The 15,203-nt window shown below is 38.4% G+C and overlaps 1 protein-coding gene across 11 annotated transcripts in view; it reads left to right on the forward strand.

Annotated features, from left to right (window-relative positions):
- LOC137169540 (mucin-22-like) overlaps positions 1 to 14,403 on the forward strand; it is a 34,266-nt gene extending 19,863 nt beyond the window's left edge. For 3 of the 11 annotated variants that reach the window (XM_067572785.1, XM_067572790.1, XM_067572791.1), the window contains 6 exons: positions 2,479 to 2,568; positions 2,668 to 2,696; positions 2,906 to 2,962; positions 3,311 to 3,379; positions 3,483 to 5,670; positions 6,146 to 6,287. In XM_067572785.1, the coding sequence (XP_067428886.1) occupies positions 2,479 to 2,568; positions 2,668 to 2,696; positions 2,906 to 2,962; positions 3,311 to 3,379; positions 3,483 to 3,602 (365 nt within the window). In that variant the 3' untranslated portion in view covers positions 3,603 to 5,670; positions 6,146 to 6,287. Of the gene's footprint in view, positions 1 to 858; positions 1,155 to 1,378; positions 1,712 to 1,853; positions 2,139 to 2,478; positions 2,569 to 2,667; positions 2,697 to 2,905; positions 2,963 to 3,310; positions 3,380 to 3,482; positions 5,680 to 6,145; positions 6,288 to 8,420; positions 8,529 to 9,757; positions 9,803 to 13,191; positions 13,285 to 13,370; positions 13,400 to 13,508; positions 13,566 to 13,834 lie in introns of those variants that run through there. The other 8 variants (XM_067572793.1, XM_067572794.1, XM_067572786.1 and 5 more) reach the window with 8 other exon arrangements.
- Positions 14,404 to 15,203: the final 800 nt, after the last annotated feature.

The raw sequence follows: 15,203 nt of genomic DNA on the forward strand, positions 1-15,203 counted from the left end.
GTCAGGCTGCTGTGACCTCTGACCTCTGACTGTCGGCAGCTTCTGTTATTGCTGATCAAAAACGTTGCATCACTGTGGATGAGACAAAACTAAATGTTACAAATGTCAAAGTAAAAATGAGTTTTTGACTGTTTGGATGAAAATACAGTAAATCCAACAGCTGACAAAAGACTAAGTGTCACTATGAGGAAGTGACATCACACTAACTGCAGGAGGTAGATGCTGTATCTCTCTACAACACAAACTACTTTACAGACTCTGACAGTTGAGAGCGTCGATCTCTTGTTCTGAAGATATCGACAAAGAAGGATCGTGAAGCACGATGGTTGAATTCAGATGGATTAACATGTCTGTCTGTGTGTTTCCTAAGAAGAGTTGCGTTACTGCAACCATTTATCTTACTTAACAGTCTTCACACCTTCAACTTCCTCTTCTTCTTTTCAGGAGGTCAAACACGTCGTTGTCACAAATACACCGTGGGAACAAACACAGTGTGCACTTGTTGAATCTTAATATGGTTTAATATGGCTGCTCTGACTGCAGAAACATATTTCTTTACCTTGTGATCCGTGATTACATCCCAGTTTCACAGGATCTTTGTCAGACAGCTGTGACATCTGACCTCTGACCTCTTTAGTGCTGCTTACCCGTCATATTACTGATCAAGAAATGTGAGTCAATGTCTTGTCAGTCACAGTGAATAAGAACTAAACTGTCAAAAGTAAATATGTTAATTAGTTTTTGGTTGCAAAAGAATTCAGAGACAAAACTCTGATCAGTCTGCCTACATACAGTCCAGACAGTAAATATTTGGACATTTACAGTTACAGTTACTACTCTAATTAAAGCTGAGACTTGATACTTTAATGCAGTATTCATTGTTTTATTACAGATTGAATGTGCTGAAACACAGAGCCTGAAGAACAAAAACTGTGTAACTGTCCAAATACTTACTGCCTGGACTGTACATGCAGCAGAGTGAGGAAGAGGAAGTGTCAGATGTGCAAATGACAGGAAGAAGACGCCTTACTTCACACATTACTTTAGAGACTGCGACAGTTAAGAGAACCAGAGATCGATGAGAGAGAGAAGCAGGATGGTTGAATTCAGACGGATTCAAATGTTGTTTCTGATACTGGTGCTTCAGTTTTCAGGTAAGAAAAAAAGATTAATTTAGTATTTTATTAACCTTCTTAAATTGAGACGAGTATGTTGTTAGTTGTTAATATGTTGAGTTTAATGAACTGAAAACTGAAGATGAGACACATTTAGAAAGTTCTGTTGTATCTAAAATGATCCTCACACTAACAATGAACATGACAGTCATATTTCTATTTATTTCAGTTAATTGTTCATATTCCTCTCTCATATCTCTCAGCAGACATAACTGGACAATATTCCTCCTTCACTGTCAGAGATGGAGATGAAGTCACTTTGCATTGTGAAAATGTGTTAAATGATCAGGATAAATGTGACAGTACTATCTGGCTCTTTGTTGGTTTAAGAAGCACAGCAACAGTAGCGCTGATTAGACTTGGGCAGATTGATAAAGAAGCCAAAGCTAAATCAGACAGACTGAATGTTACAGCGAACTGTTCTCTGGTTATAAAGAAGGTCACAGTTGAGGATGCTGGTCATTACTTCTGCAGACAGATCAAATCAGGACAACAACAAGGTCAAGACTCTCATGTTGATCTGTCTGTTGTTACCAGTGAGTATTTACATCATAATGTTTTCAGCTCAAACTGTCTTGTTAGAACAATATACTGAAACATTACAATAATTATGATTACAGTGATGAAGTTAATCTGACTCTTGTTGTCTTTCTCTCACAATATCTCCATCTTCACCAGTGACTGAATATAAGAACAATAATGAGGTGACGTTAAGCTGCTCTGTGTTGAAACGTGGACGGTGTAGACACACAGTGAAGTGGGTGTATCAGGGTAAAGATGTGGACAAAGATGACAAAGACTTGAAGACATCACAGTCTACCTGTTCAGCCACTGTGTCCTTCCTGACTTCTCATTATATTTGCACATCAATTCATAAGTTACTGAAGTGTGAAGTCACAGATCTCAACACTGGAAAAGTGCAGCTGTGTAACTTCAGTCCTCAATTGTCATGTGAGAAACCAGGTGAGAAGATGATGAGCTGTTTAAAATCACTTTATTCTGATATGAAAAATAACAAAACTGCATTTATTTATTTGATGTATTTTAAATTTAAGTTATGTATTCAACATTTTATTCAATGTATTCAACCACTGCTGCCCCGGCAATATGTGAAAACAGCTGTTTACTAGTGTAGATGTAGACATTCTTTCCCAAAGACTTTTAATCTAAACTGTTTGATTTGGTACAAAAAGTTGAATAAAACTATAAAACTTTCCCAAAAAGCACTCACATTTCTTTGTTTTTTAGTTACAGGGTTTAAACTGAACAGAAAATGTTTTTAATGTTTTCATTCTTTTTCCAGACTGGTCGTGGTTGTACGTCCTTCTGGCTGTGGTTTTAGTAGCACTGTTGATAATTGTTGTGGTACTCATCAGACGGAAGAGAGCTAAAGGTGAGAAAACATTTACAGATTAAACTTTACTATCTAAAGTTTAGATAAACTTGGATTTTCACTAGAAGTTAAAGTTGACTCTCTCTTTTCTTTTTTCAGTGAACAAAACACAGATGGATGACAGCACTGTGAGTTTAAATATTATTCACTTTTAATTGTATTTTATAGCTGACAGATGTTCCCGACACTCATCTATCGTACTACCTGTACCTGAAACCTGCACAGATATACTGAATACATTGCACAGGTGTTGATTGTAATGTGTCCTTACAACATCTGTTTTAACTGAACTGTGAGATGCTTTTTCACTAAATGTAACTATACTTTATTTGTCCAGGGACTGAGCTTAAACCCTGCAGAGACTCAGCCTGCTCCAGAAACCAGTCAGGACACGGTGAGATCACACACAACACCCAGCACAGAGTAACACTCACTGAGGCTTCTGTTTGTTCTCTAAGTTGTAACTGTATGAGATGCACTCTCACGGTCTTGAGAGTGTGCAGTAAAGATGAAAAGGGAAGTTAGATGATGCAACTGGACTACACCAGAAAGGAACATTAGTATAAAACAGTGGCCTGTCAAACCACAACATTTCAAGACATCATTTAAAGAAACATCACATGACCTCCTCTGCAGAAGTAATAGAAGTTAAAGTGTTTATTGTAATAAAATAGAAGTAGTGTTGTAGTGAGTCCACATCAATCTACATGTTACTGAGCAGTATGTTGTCTTCACTGTGTAGGATCATCCTGAAGGTGGTGTTTCCTACGCCTCCATCAGCTACACAAGGAAGACCGACAGTAAAGCCCGGGTAAGAAGTCTGATGCTTCCGTTGTCTTTCAACATGTGGCAGTGTGTTGTGGTGGATTTCACATAGTCGTATCTTGTGTAATTTATGTTGTGCTGTTTCTCAGGTTCGGGGCAAAGATGATGCTGATGAAGATTATGCAGTGACCTACAGCACTGTAAAAGCTTCCTCCTCTTCTGCTGCAGCCTCCACTGATCCCAGCAACCTCTACGCTACCATCAGCTAACCAAACAAACCAAACTCACATCATCACATGATTCATTTTTTATGATCAGTTTCAGAATGTATTGCTCAAAAAAGCTGTTTATCCAGAAGGGGTGTCGTAAGTTAAGTATTATCACAATGTAAAAAGGAGAAGTAATAAAGCAAAATTCATATGGTAGTTTCTTGAAATATAAATGAACATAAGATATGTTACATTTTACTTAATGAACCTGCTATCAAACGCTTATTGTGCTCAGTGATGGATGTGGTAGCATTGTAGTTCAAGCTTTAAAATCTTGTTTTCATTTTAAACGTGTTGCCTGTAATGATCAGTTTTGAATAATTTATTGAGGTTTATCAATTGTATTACTTTTAAAAATTCTTTTATTCTTTATTTACAATGTATATTTTTTCAGTTTAGTATCACCTTTAAGGTGAAGTTAGGAATCACATAAAATAAAAGAATAAAAAAGGTAAAAGTCAGTATAAGTTATCATAAAAAGAACAGTATAGAGAGTAGAACAGAAAGCAGCAAACACAGGGCTCTGACAAGAGTGAGCTCGACCGTCCCTTTGAGCTCACAACTGCTCAACTTTCACTCGCTCAATGACTTTTGAGACTTTGGAGATTGGATGGAATAGACAGTCCGCTCCTTTTTTTGGTCACTTTGAATACTGACCATGACCTTTGGTTGGCTGTTTGGTTTGATCACTGACACAGTCGAAGGAGGGCAGTTTCCTGAGAGAACAAAGGTAAACAGAAATAATTAATGTTGCAGCTGATTCTCTGTTTTCTCATCAGTTACACTTACGAAGAAGTATTAGGCATCATAGCAAAAGCCTTAACGCTGTTTAAATGCACTTTCAGATTTGTGAAACCTTTATTTTGCTGATGAAAAAGGAAAAAGGGTGATTTCACTGATATTTCTTTATCCTGACCACATTAGACCAGGTCTAGATCAAAAACCACTAAGACCTGTCAAATCTGGACTAGATTACCAAGGAGACTCCAAAGAGTCATTAAAACATAGTTTCAGATTTGTGAAACATTCATTATTAGTCCTGCCTTAGGCCTTTAGGTACTGCTGCTCTCACAGTACCACACCCAAAAACACATTGGGGACACCGCCTTCTTACGCACCTTAATTATGGAAAACTTTACCAACAGAAATTAAGAAGCGACTTCAGCAAGCACCTTTAAAAGCCAAGTAAAAACTCACCTGTACAGACTGGCCTTCAATTAACTTCCTCCCCAACATCTATGTATGTTTATTGCACTTTGTGCACTTTAATGTTTTATTTTTAATGTATTTAAATGTTTTGTTATTTTTAATGTATTTTTCTTAATTTTAATGTTTTTCTTATATGTACAGCACCTTGAGTTACAACCACTGTATGAAAAGTGCTATACTAAACTTAAACTTACAATAACAATGCTAATATGCTAATGATTAGCAGATGTGTTAACTGCGTTCTTCATTTACTGTAGTTTAGCATATTAGCACGCTAACATTAGCTAATTAGCACAAAGTACACCTGAGGCTGATGTCATTAATTTTGCAGGTATTTAAGTTTTTCAGACAAAACTAAAATGTTGACCTGATGATGTGGTGAAGAAGGAGCTGAGCCAGTCAGTCTATGTTCCAACCATCACTTCTGGTCACGAGCTTTGGGCAGTGACCAAAAGAATGAGATCACTGATACAAGCGGACGAAATGAGTTTCCTCCGGAGGGTGTCTGGGCTCAGCCTTAGAGATACGGTGAGGAGTATGGAGATCCGGAGAGAGCTCGGAGTATCGAGATGGGCCAGTTGAGGTGGTTTGGGCACCTGGTTAGGATGCCTCCTGGACGCCTCCTTCTGGAGGTGTTCAGACACATCCTACTGGTGGGAGACCCTGGGACAGACCCAGAACACACTGGAGGGACTACATATCTCTTCTGGCCTGGGAGGAACACCCTGGGATCCCCCAGGAGGAGCTGGAGTGCATTGAAGGATGTCTGGGTTACCTTACCCAGTCTGAAGCCACCACCACCTGGTCCTGGATAAGTGGCGGTAAATGGATGGATGGATGGACCTTATGATGGTGTTAGGTAAGGCAAGTTTATTTGAATATCACCTTTCAACAACAAGGCAATTCAAAGTGCTTCTCATAAGACATACAAACAGCCTTATTGATCTGGTAGAGTTTGTCTTAGAAAGTATGGTCCTAATTTTAAACGATGAGTCAAATCAGAGGGAGTAAATTAATAATACATAAATGAGAAGTGGAGTATTATTTTTACTGAGGGAATATAAAAAGGGAAGTGCCAGGTCTAAAAACTGTGCAATTCATTGCAGTGGTGTAACTTCTTATTAAGTTTTCAACAGAATAAGGAACTGACAGCTCACCAACCATCGACACACCATCATTTCATCATGTTAGAGGTCATCAAGTTAACCAGTTAACCAGTTTGTCAGTCTGGTTTTAGTGTGTTCTTTTTAGTTAGTTGTTTTTTTTAATTCTGCATGTTCTCGCTTTTTTTAAATCAAACATTTACATTAAAAAATGTCCTCTCTTACTGACAGAAATATGAAGTTCAGCAACCAGGAGGACGTGACGCAGATGCCTCATCACAAAAAAAAGCACAAAACCAACAAGTGAAGCAATCATAGGGGAGTGACATCTACATCTCTTCACCATACGGACGACTTTTTATCTGAGGACACATTAGTTCGTTAGACACTGAGAGAGACACAGCAGAATGTCTGGTTTCAGATGGATTTCATTATTTCTGCTGCTGCTGCTGCTTCTGACAGGTAAGACTGCTTTAAAAACATAAAACAGCATTTAATAAACATTCATTTAACTTAGAAGACTATTTATTTTGTTTTGGGCGTGGTGAGTGATTTGTTAAGAATTATCATCAACTTTCTCCACACCATGTTTTTCATATTCTTATTTTAAATGGTTTTCATAGTTTTTCTCTTTTTTGCTCCACAGCAGTAACTGGACAAACTTTCCTGTCCTTCACTGTCAGCGATGGAGAGAAAGTCACCTTGTGAAAACGTGATAAAGGATCAGGATAAATGTAACAGTACTACCTGGCTCTTCATTGGTTCAGGAAACACAGCAGCAGTAGAGCTGATTAAACTTGGGCAGATTGGTGAAGAAGCCAAAGCTAAATCAGACAGACTGAGTGTTACAGCGAACTGTTCTCTGGTTATAAAGAAGGTCACAGTTGAGGATGTTGGTTGTTACACCTGCAGACAGTTCAAATCAGGACAACTACAAGGTCAATACTCTCAGGTTGATCTGTCTGTTGTTACCAGTGAGTATTTACATCATAATGGTTTCAGCTCAAACTGTCTTGTTAGAACAATATACTGAAACATTACAATAATTATGATTACAGTGATGAAGTTAATCTGACTCTTGTTGTCTTTCTCTCACAATATCTCCATCTTCACCAAAGCTGAGACTTGGCACTTTAATGCAGTATTCATTGTTTTATTACAGATTGAATGTGCTGAAACACAGAGCCTGAAGAACAAAAACTGTGTAACTGTCCAAATACTTACTGCCTGGACTGTACATGCAGCAGAGTGAGGAAGAGGAAGTGTCAGATGTGCAAATGACAGGAAGAAGATGCCTTACTTCACACATTACTTTAGAGACTGCGACAGTTAAGAGAAGCAGAGATCGATGAGAGAGAGAAGCAGGATGGTTGAATTCAGACGGATTCAAATGTTGTTTCTGATACTGGTGCTTCAGTTTTCAGGTAAGAAAAAAAGATGAATTTAGTATTTTATTAACCTTCTTAAATTGAGACGAGTATGTTGTTAGTTGTTAATATGTTGAGTTTAATGAACTGAAAACTGAAGATGAGACACATTTAGAAAGTTCTGTTGTATCTAAAATGATCCTCACACTAACAATGAACATGACAGTCATATTTCTATTTATTTCAGTTAATTGTTCATATTCCTCTCTCATATCTCTCAGCAGACATAACTGGACAATATTCCTCCTTCACTGTCAGAGATAGAGATGAAGTTACTTTGCATTGTGAAAATGTGTTAAAGGATCAAGATAAATGTGACAGTACTACCTGGATCTTCAGTCATTCAGAAACATCAAAAACACTGTTTGAACATGGGAAAATTCATGAAGCCAAAGCTAAATCAGACAGACTGAGTGTTACAGCGAACTGTTCTCTGGTTATAAAGAAGGTCACAGTTAAGGATGTTGGTTGTTACACCTGCAGACAGTTCAAATCAGGACAACAACAAGGTCAAGACTCTCAGTTTGATCTGTCTGTTATTAAAAGTGAGTATTTACATCATAAAGTTTCAAACATTATAATAATTATGATCACAGTGATTAAGTTAATTTTCCTCTTGTTATCTTTCTCTCACCAGTGACTGAACATACAACCAAGGAGAAGATGTTAAACTGCTCTGTGTGGACATTTGGAGAGTATACACACACAGTGAAGTATCTGGTTAATGATAAAGATGTGGATAAACACATCAACGACTTAAAGACATCACAGTCTTCCTGCAACACCTCTTATTATATATCAAAGAGCCATGATACACTTAAGTGTATTATGACAGATAATGACAGAAGAAAAGTGCAGCTGTTTATCTTCAGCTGTTGGACCACAGTTGAGAAAACAGGTGAGAATATGATGAGCTGTTTAAAATCACTTCAGACTGATGTAAAGATTTACATAAAATATTTGTGTGTTTTATAGATTTGAAGTTTTAAGATGATATTCTTTCTCATTGAGGTACTGCAGATGATAAACATGAAGTATTTTCTAGTTGTATAATTTCTGGGCTTTGTTAATTTGTCCAGATGCAGACGCCACAACAGCAACAACTGAATCAACAACAATTCAAAGCAGCACAAAGGCAGCTACAACCACAACATCTGCAACCAAAGATGCTACAATTACATCACAAGGTAACTCAACATTTTCTGTATGTTTCTTTACAGTTTCTCTCTCTGTTACTTTATTTGACTAACTGAGAAAGCTGAAGCCTCATATTATCTTCCAACCCCGTCTACTATAAATTACATATACTGTATGTCATATACTGAACACTGACCAAGCACTTTATTAGGAACAACAACAGCTCTGCCATAAATTCTACTTTTACAAAGTTTATATAGTTTCAGTTTTCGTTAACATTGACAGAAAGGTGATAATTCTACTTTATGTTAATGTTTAGTTCATAGTGGATGGTGATGTACGGGAGTGTATTATATTGAAAAGTGTTCCTAATATTTTGCCGCCCTCATGTATGTTAATGTGGTGGAAAAAATATTAGTTAACATATGTGGCAAATCACAAAACTGTTGATATTGAACATATGAGAGAAATGTTCACAGACAACATTGTCAGGTTTTTTTCCGCCAAAATACCCGATCTTGCAGTATATCCACTAGAAGAAACTATAGAAATATTAAACCTTGTATGATGATGTTTAGGCGCTGGCAGCACTTTGTTAAGGTTGGGGAAAGATCATGGTCTTGCTTTAATACAGAAAAAAGCCTTCAGTGACTTAAGCATGACATATTTATCAACAATAAAGTGAAACCACAATCTTTTATTAACCTTAACCAAAGTGCTTTTGTTGCCTAAATCTAAACACAGAGACTCAGGATGCAAACCTCGTTCTCTGGTGCTTCTTGTACGCCCGTCATCCACAACAACTTCCTCTCTGAGACTTCACAGTGATAATATAAATAGATCACATCATTCATCTGAAAAAATGTTGCCTCTGAATGTGACTCAGGCAGCGATTTGCCAACACAGTGTAACTGGGAAAACAATTAAGTTGTATATGATTTCTAGGAGACATGGTTGTACCTACTAGGGATGTGCAGAGAGCCCAGTATTTGTATTTGTATCTGTACTTGTTGAGGCAGCAAAATTATTTGTATTTGTATTCGGATAACAGTGGAAAGATGCTTAAAAATCCTGTTTTTGTTTTTGTTTTTATTACGCTTTTAATTTTAGAATATTAAAATGTTACAATAAGTGTTCATGAATAAACTGCCTTACGGAGGAGGTCCCCACACCAGGTCTCAAACTGAGTCTCCCAGACTCATAGACGACTGGTACTGCAGTTGGTAAACATAAAGTATTTTCTGAGTGTACAATTTCTGCACTTTGTCCATTTGTCCAGGTGCAGACGCCATAACAGCAAAAACCTCAACCAAAGATGCTACAGGTAACTCAACATTTTGTGTATCTTGCTTTACAGTATCTCTCTCTCTCCTCTTTTGAAGTCTAAAGTATGAATGTACATTATGAAGGGATCTTCTAAAGGTCAGTATGAACAGGAGGAATGATTACAGCAAGAAAAAAAAACAACAAATCCTCCAAATTAAACCACCAAATACCAAAAAAATTGACCATGTGACTCCAGAACAACACATATGAGCATTTTCTACTCTGGTGTCTATATCAGCAGTAATCAGCAGGGCGTCATCATTTGTCTGTGCTTTCCAAAACTGTCACACATCACTGTTAAACAATAATGATGTTTTATGATGTGACAACGCTGTGGTTCAGGTCTGGTTAGGTTTAGGGAAAGATCATGATTTGAGTTAAAATGATCACTTTGTTAATGTCAGAGAAACACGTTGGGTGAGTTAAAGTTACTACATCCTTAAAATTAGGTGACCATCATCGTCATGGCAACAGCAAATATGGTACATGTACAAACCTTACACCTGCTAAACATCAGCATGTCAGCTTTGTCATTGTGAGCATGTTAGCATGAGTCGCTAGCGTTTAATTTAAAAACAGTAGAATAGATGCAGGTGAGGACGCAACGACAGCAACAATTATATCAACTACAACAATGGAAGAAAGCACAAAAGCAGAGACAACAAAGACCTGAAAGTGCCTGCAAACAATGATACCCAACAAGGTAGAAACTGAACATTTAGCATTTACTTCTCTAACTCACATTCAGATTCAAAGGGCTTTATTGGCATGACCATAATCAGATACAGTTTCATCAAAGCACTATATGAATACTTAATTTATAATACATTTAGAACATTGTTACTGAAAGGAAAGAGTGAGAAGGAAAGATACATATAGGCACTCATTTATGTAAATATTCAGAACATTATGTAGAGATTGGTGGGAACCTACAACAGCAGATTCAACATCTTTCCTTTTTTTAAAAAAAACTGGATTATTTTTATACATAAACCAATGATGTCATTCCATCAGTGGCGTGGGGAAAACTTTTGAGGAAGCCAAATGAGACAAGGGAGACAGGAAAGACTATGTTACCGCTTTAACAGCCAATGTAATAAGTCATTTTACACAAAATTGTATCATACTGTATCACCGACACGCGCCCATGCACACTCTCTCTCTCATTGCATAGATTTTGAGAATGTTCGTCAAAAAAAAAATAGAAATAAAATGAACAACAGATTGACTCAGCTACACTATGCCCCCACATATACAACCCTGTGCATCTAATAAAACCTAACCCAAAACCGCCACCCGGTGTCCAAAATAATACTGCAAGTTATAACTAAACAAATGACATGCCAACAATCAACATAAATGGCTCCTACACCAACAATTCCCCCATGAGCAGCACTTGGCGACAGCGGTGAGGAAAAACTCCCCTTTAACGGGAAGAAACCTCAAGCAGAACCCGGCTCCAGATGGGCAGCCATCTGCTTTGACCGGTTGGGTTGAGAGAGAGAAAGAATGAGGGGGATATGGGGGGGGGGGAGAATAACAATAATCATGACAATAACAATAACAGCAGCAATAGCAATAGCCAGGGAAGGATGCCAACAGGACTGTGAAGGACCGCGAGGGCTTGGCCTGCAACCCAGGGTTTCCTGTGAGATGAGAAAGCACAAAAAACTCCAGGGAAGAAGCAAAGTTAGTGACATGCATTGATGTTACATGAATGCATACAGATGGAGAGGAGGAGGAGGAGAGAGGTAGGGATGTAGGGATGCACGATATTATCGGCACGTCATCGGTATCGGCCGATAAAAGCTCTAAAATGACTGTGCTTCCCTCCACTGACTCTCACCCTGACGGTCCCGGTGTTTCCTCCACAGGCTCCACTTCACTCAAGCTGCCTGTCAGAACCGCTGCTTCTTCCCACTTTAACCTGAATAACAAACTGGGGCTCAGTGTTCTGGTTCGATCCACATGCAGAAGCGGGGCTAACGTTAGCTGGGAGGCTAGCAGAGGCTACCTGGCTGTGCTTCCCGCTGGCCATGCTGCGGCTAATGCTCTGCTAGCCTCTCAGCTAACGTTAGCCCCGGCTCTCCATGTGGGTCCAACCGGAGCATCAAGCCCCGGTTTGTTATTCAGTGGGAAGAAGCAGCAGGTCTGACGGGCAGCTTGAGTGAAGTGGAGCCTTTGGAGGAAACACCGGGACCGTCAGCTGATCCAGCTGTGATCAGCTGTCGCCGTCATCAGAAACGGACGTCACTTCACATGACGCTTCAGAGGAGAGGACGTCTCATGTCTCTTAAAACAATTTTCCTTGTTTCCTCTCTCCTCGCTTGGTTTCCTTGGTTTCCTTGCGTCGAAAAGACGCAAGTGAGGGACACGTGGATGCAATTTAAGAGACTTGGGATGCACTCAATGAGAAACAGTCCGTCGAGGAGCTGCTCAGTTCGGCTGCACAGATAGGAAACACCTCGGCTGACAGGATGTACCACTCTGTTTGAAAAAAAAAATCGTTTTGGTTTATAACAGCGGTTGGCAACCAGCGTATTAGGTGCATTACCACAATCCTCCACATTAATCCTGTCTGTCTAATGAATTCAAAGAAAACTCTACTGCTGCTCCCACTTGGCAAATTCATTAAAGTTTTAATGCTGAGATCCTGAATTCCAGTCTTCCTAAGTTCTTCCTTCATATATTGTCTTTCTTGATCATACTTAGTACGATCTATGCTTGCATGTGTAATAGTCTCCTCAGCCAGCTGGAAAAAAATATGTGAATATATCGGTATCGGCAATCGGCCACAGTGAGTTGGCATTATCGGCATATCGGATATCGGCAAAAAATCCAATATCATGCATGCCTAATTACATGCAGTTACATGGGTTTTCCCCAAACAATCAAAAAGTGAAAAGCAGTTAAAACGTGCTTTGCTGTGCTTGTGTCTGTATATTTTATCAGTTTTTCATTAACAGTAATGAAACGTGAGCGCACAGTAAATATCTCCCCTGGTATATAAGGCTCCTCTTTTTCTTCCTGTTTCTACCTGTCTGTCATTTTTCATAACATGAGGTCCAACTGCAGTCGATATCATAATATCTTCTTGAGCTCTTGAACCCATAAAGAGCAGCAATGTGCTGCATAACTGGTTTAACATAAAAAATTGTTTTTCTCAGAATGTTTTCTCGTTATATCAAGAAACTGAGAAAATATTTTATGTCATGGTGGCAGCAATACACTGCTGTACAAATGCAACTAGTAAATCTTTTATTTCCATGGTTTTTATTTCCACAGCTCACATGAACCTGATTATTAAATGTGACAACCTGCCAAAATATTTCAAATGTACATACTTCCTTTACTGTCATGTTGTTTCTCTAATTAATACTCGTACAGATTGTTCTGCTCTGAGCTACATAATGTTGGTGATGCATGTGGCTGAACTCCTCCTCATCACTGTGATTACTGTTCTTCTCTTCAGAGCTCGAGGTGAGAAAATTCAGACCAACATTTGTTAAGTGTAAAACAAACTGTAACTTTAGAACTGAAATGTTACTCTGTGATTTATTTTCCAGGGAACCAGAGACCACCTGATGACAACATTGTGAGTTGAAAATAACAACTGAACTGATGTATAAAAAGACAAATGTGTACATTAAGAGACTGTAAGTCAGTGCAGGACTGTGAATGTCTCACTGTTTGTGTTTGTGCAGGATTTAAACTCAGTAAGAAGCCGAACAGCGAAGCGTTCTGGTCCAGCAGCCAGTCAGGTAAATATCTGATGGTGCGTTCAGGTTCTGCTGACTCCACTGTGACCTGTGTTCACTTTTAAAACTTCAACAGTCAGCTGGGAGGAAAATCTGGGAGTTCAGGGCTCTTCTGGGGAGGAACAACTTCATTTATTTGTATATGTTAGATTATCTGTGATTGTGTTGAATGTGCAGCAGCAGAAACCTAAAGGTCAAAGAAGTAGGGTTGTGATTTGTGAGTTTTCAGTGTGAGTGTGTCAGAGTGGGTTTCTTTGTGTTGTTTTTCACAGGAGCAGAATGATGAAGATGATGGTGCGGTGAACTATGAAAACTTTGGAGAACCTTCTACTTCTGTCAGACTCCACTGATCAACGACTTCCACATCAACATCAACTCACCAGAGAAATGACTCCCTTGCTGTTATATCATTAATATGGTCTCAGTTTTACATGAGTAGTTGAATTCTTTACATAAAGAAAGAATCATAAGATCACTTTGAGATTTGTATGTTTTGTGTGCTGAGAAATTTTTATTTTTAGTCTGACTTGGACAACAATATTCAAATCTGGATTTTATCTCTTGTTAAGAAGCTGTGAGTTTTATTAAATGTCTTTTCCTGCATTATTTCTCAAGCTTTTCTCACGTTTTAACTCATTTTACTTCCTTAGTTCAGTTTCATATTTAAGTGTACAGAGGAACTGATTTTAACTTTCATTTATCATTGTTAACATGTTTGTCAGGAAGTCAACATGTGTTTGGTTTGAATGAGCTTTGAGTCTTACTGCAGTCAGTAACAGTCTTCTCTTTATTATATCTGTTAATAATATAATATGCAAATAAAGAAATATTAACCACTTAATTCTACACTGTGTTGTGTAATTATTTCATGTACTAACAGTGTTCTGACTGATAATGAAAGGTGGATATTTTCAGCTATAGACGTCCTGCTTCTACTCAGACCACAACTTCCCTTTTCTGTCTGTTCTTTCACCCCTAAACCTTCAACCTCCAGAGCTCTGCTGCTGTTGTTTCCACATTCTCACCACAACACTTCACACCCCTCTCATTTCTCAGAAAAAAATGACTGCAAAGATAGAATGAGGAACTAACAGGTCTCAGACCACTAAAAAATCATCTTATCTGTTCTTTTACAGCTGCTACAGTATCACCATGTTACACCATGTTGAGCATCAAGAGTCAAAGTTTGACTCTTCACCTGTCTGTTCATGTGTGCTGTCAGACGTCACCATGAATCCTGTCTGTTTTCTAATAAACACTATCTACAGAAAAGAAGAGCTGCATTATTGCAAACATTTATCTTACCACAACACTTCACACCTTCAACTTCCTCTTCTTCTTTTCAGGAGGTCAAACACGTCGTTGTCACAAATACACCGTGGGAACGAACACAGTGTGCACTTGTTGAATCTTAATATGGTTTAATATGGCTGCTCTGACTGCAGAAACATATTTCTTTACCTTGTGATCCGTGATTACATCCCAGTTTCACAGGATCTTTGTCAGACAGCTGTGACATCTGACCTCTGACCTCTTTAGTGCTGCTTACCCGTCATATTACTGATCAAGAAATGTGAGTCAATGTCTTGTCAGTCACAGTGAATAAGAACTAAACTGTCAAAAGTAAATATGTTAATTAGT

Source organism: Thunnus thynnus, chromosome 18 (genome assembly GCF_963924715.1).
Source record: "Thunnus thynnus chromosome 18, fThuThy2.1, whole genome shotgun sequence".
NCBI classification, from domain to species: Eukaryota; Metazoa; Chordata; class Actinopteri; order Scombriformes; family Scombridae; genus Thunnus; species Thunnus thynnus.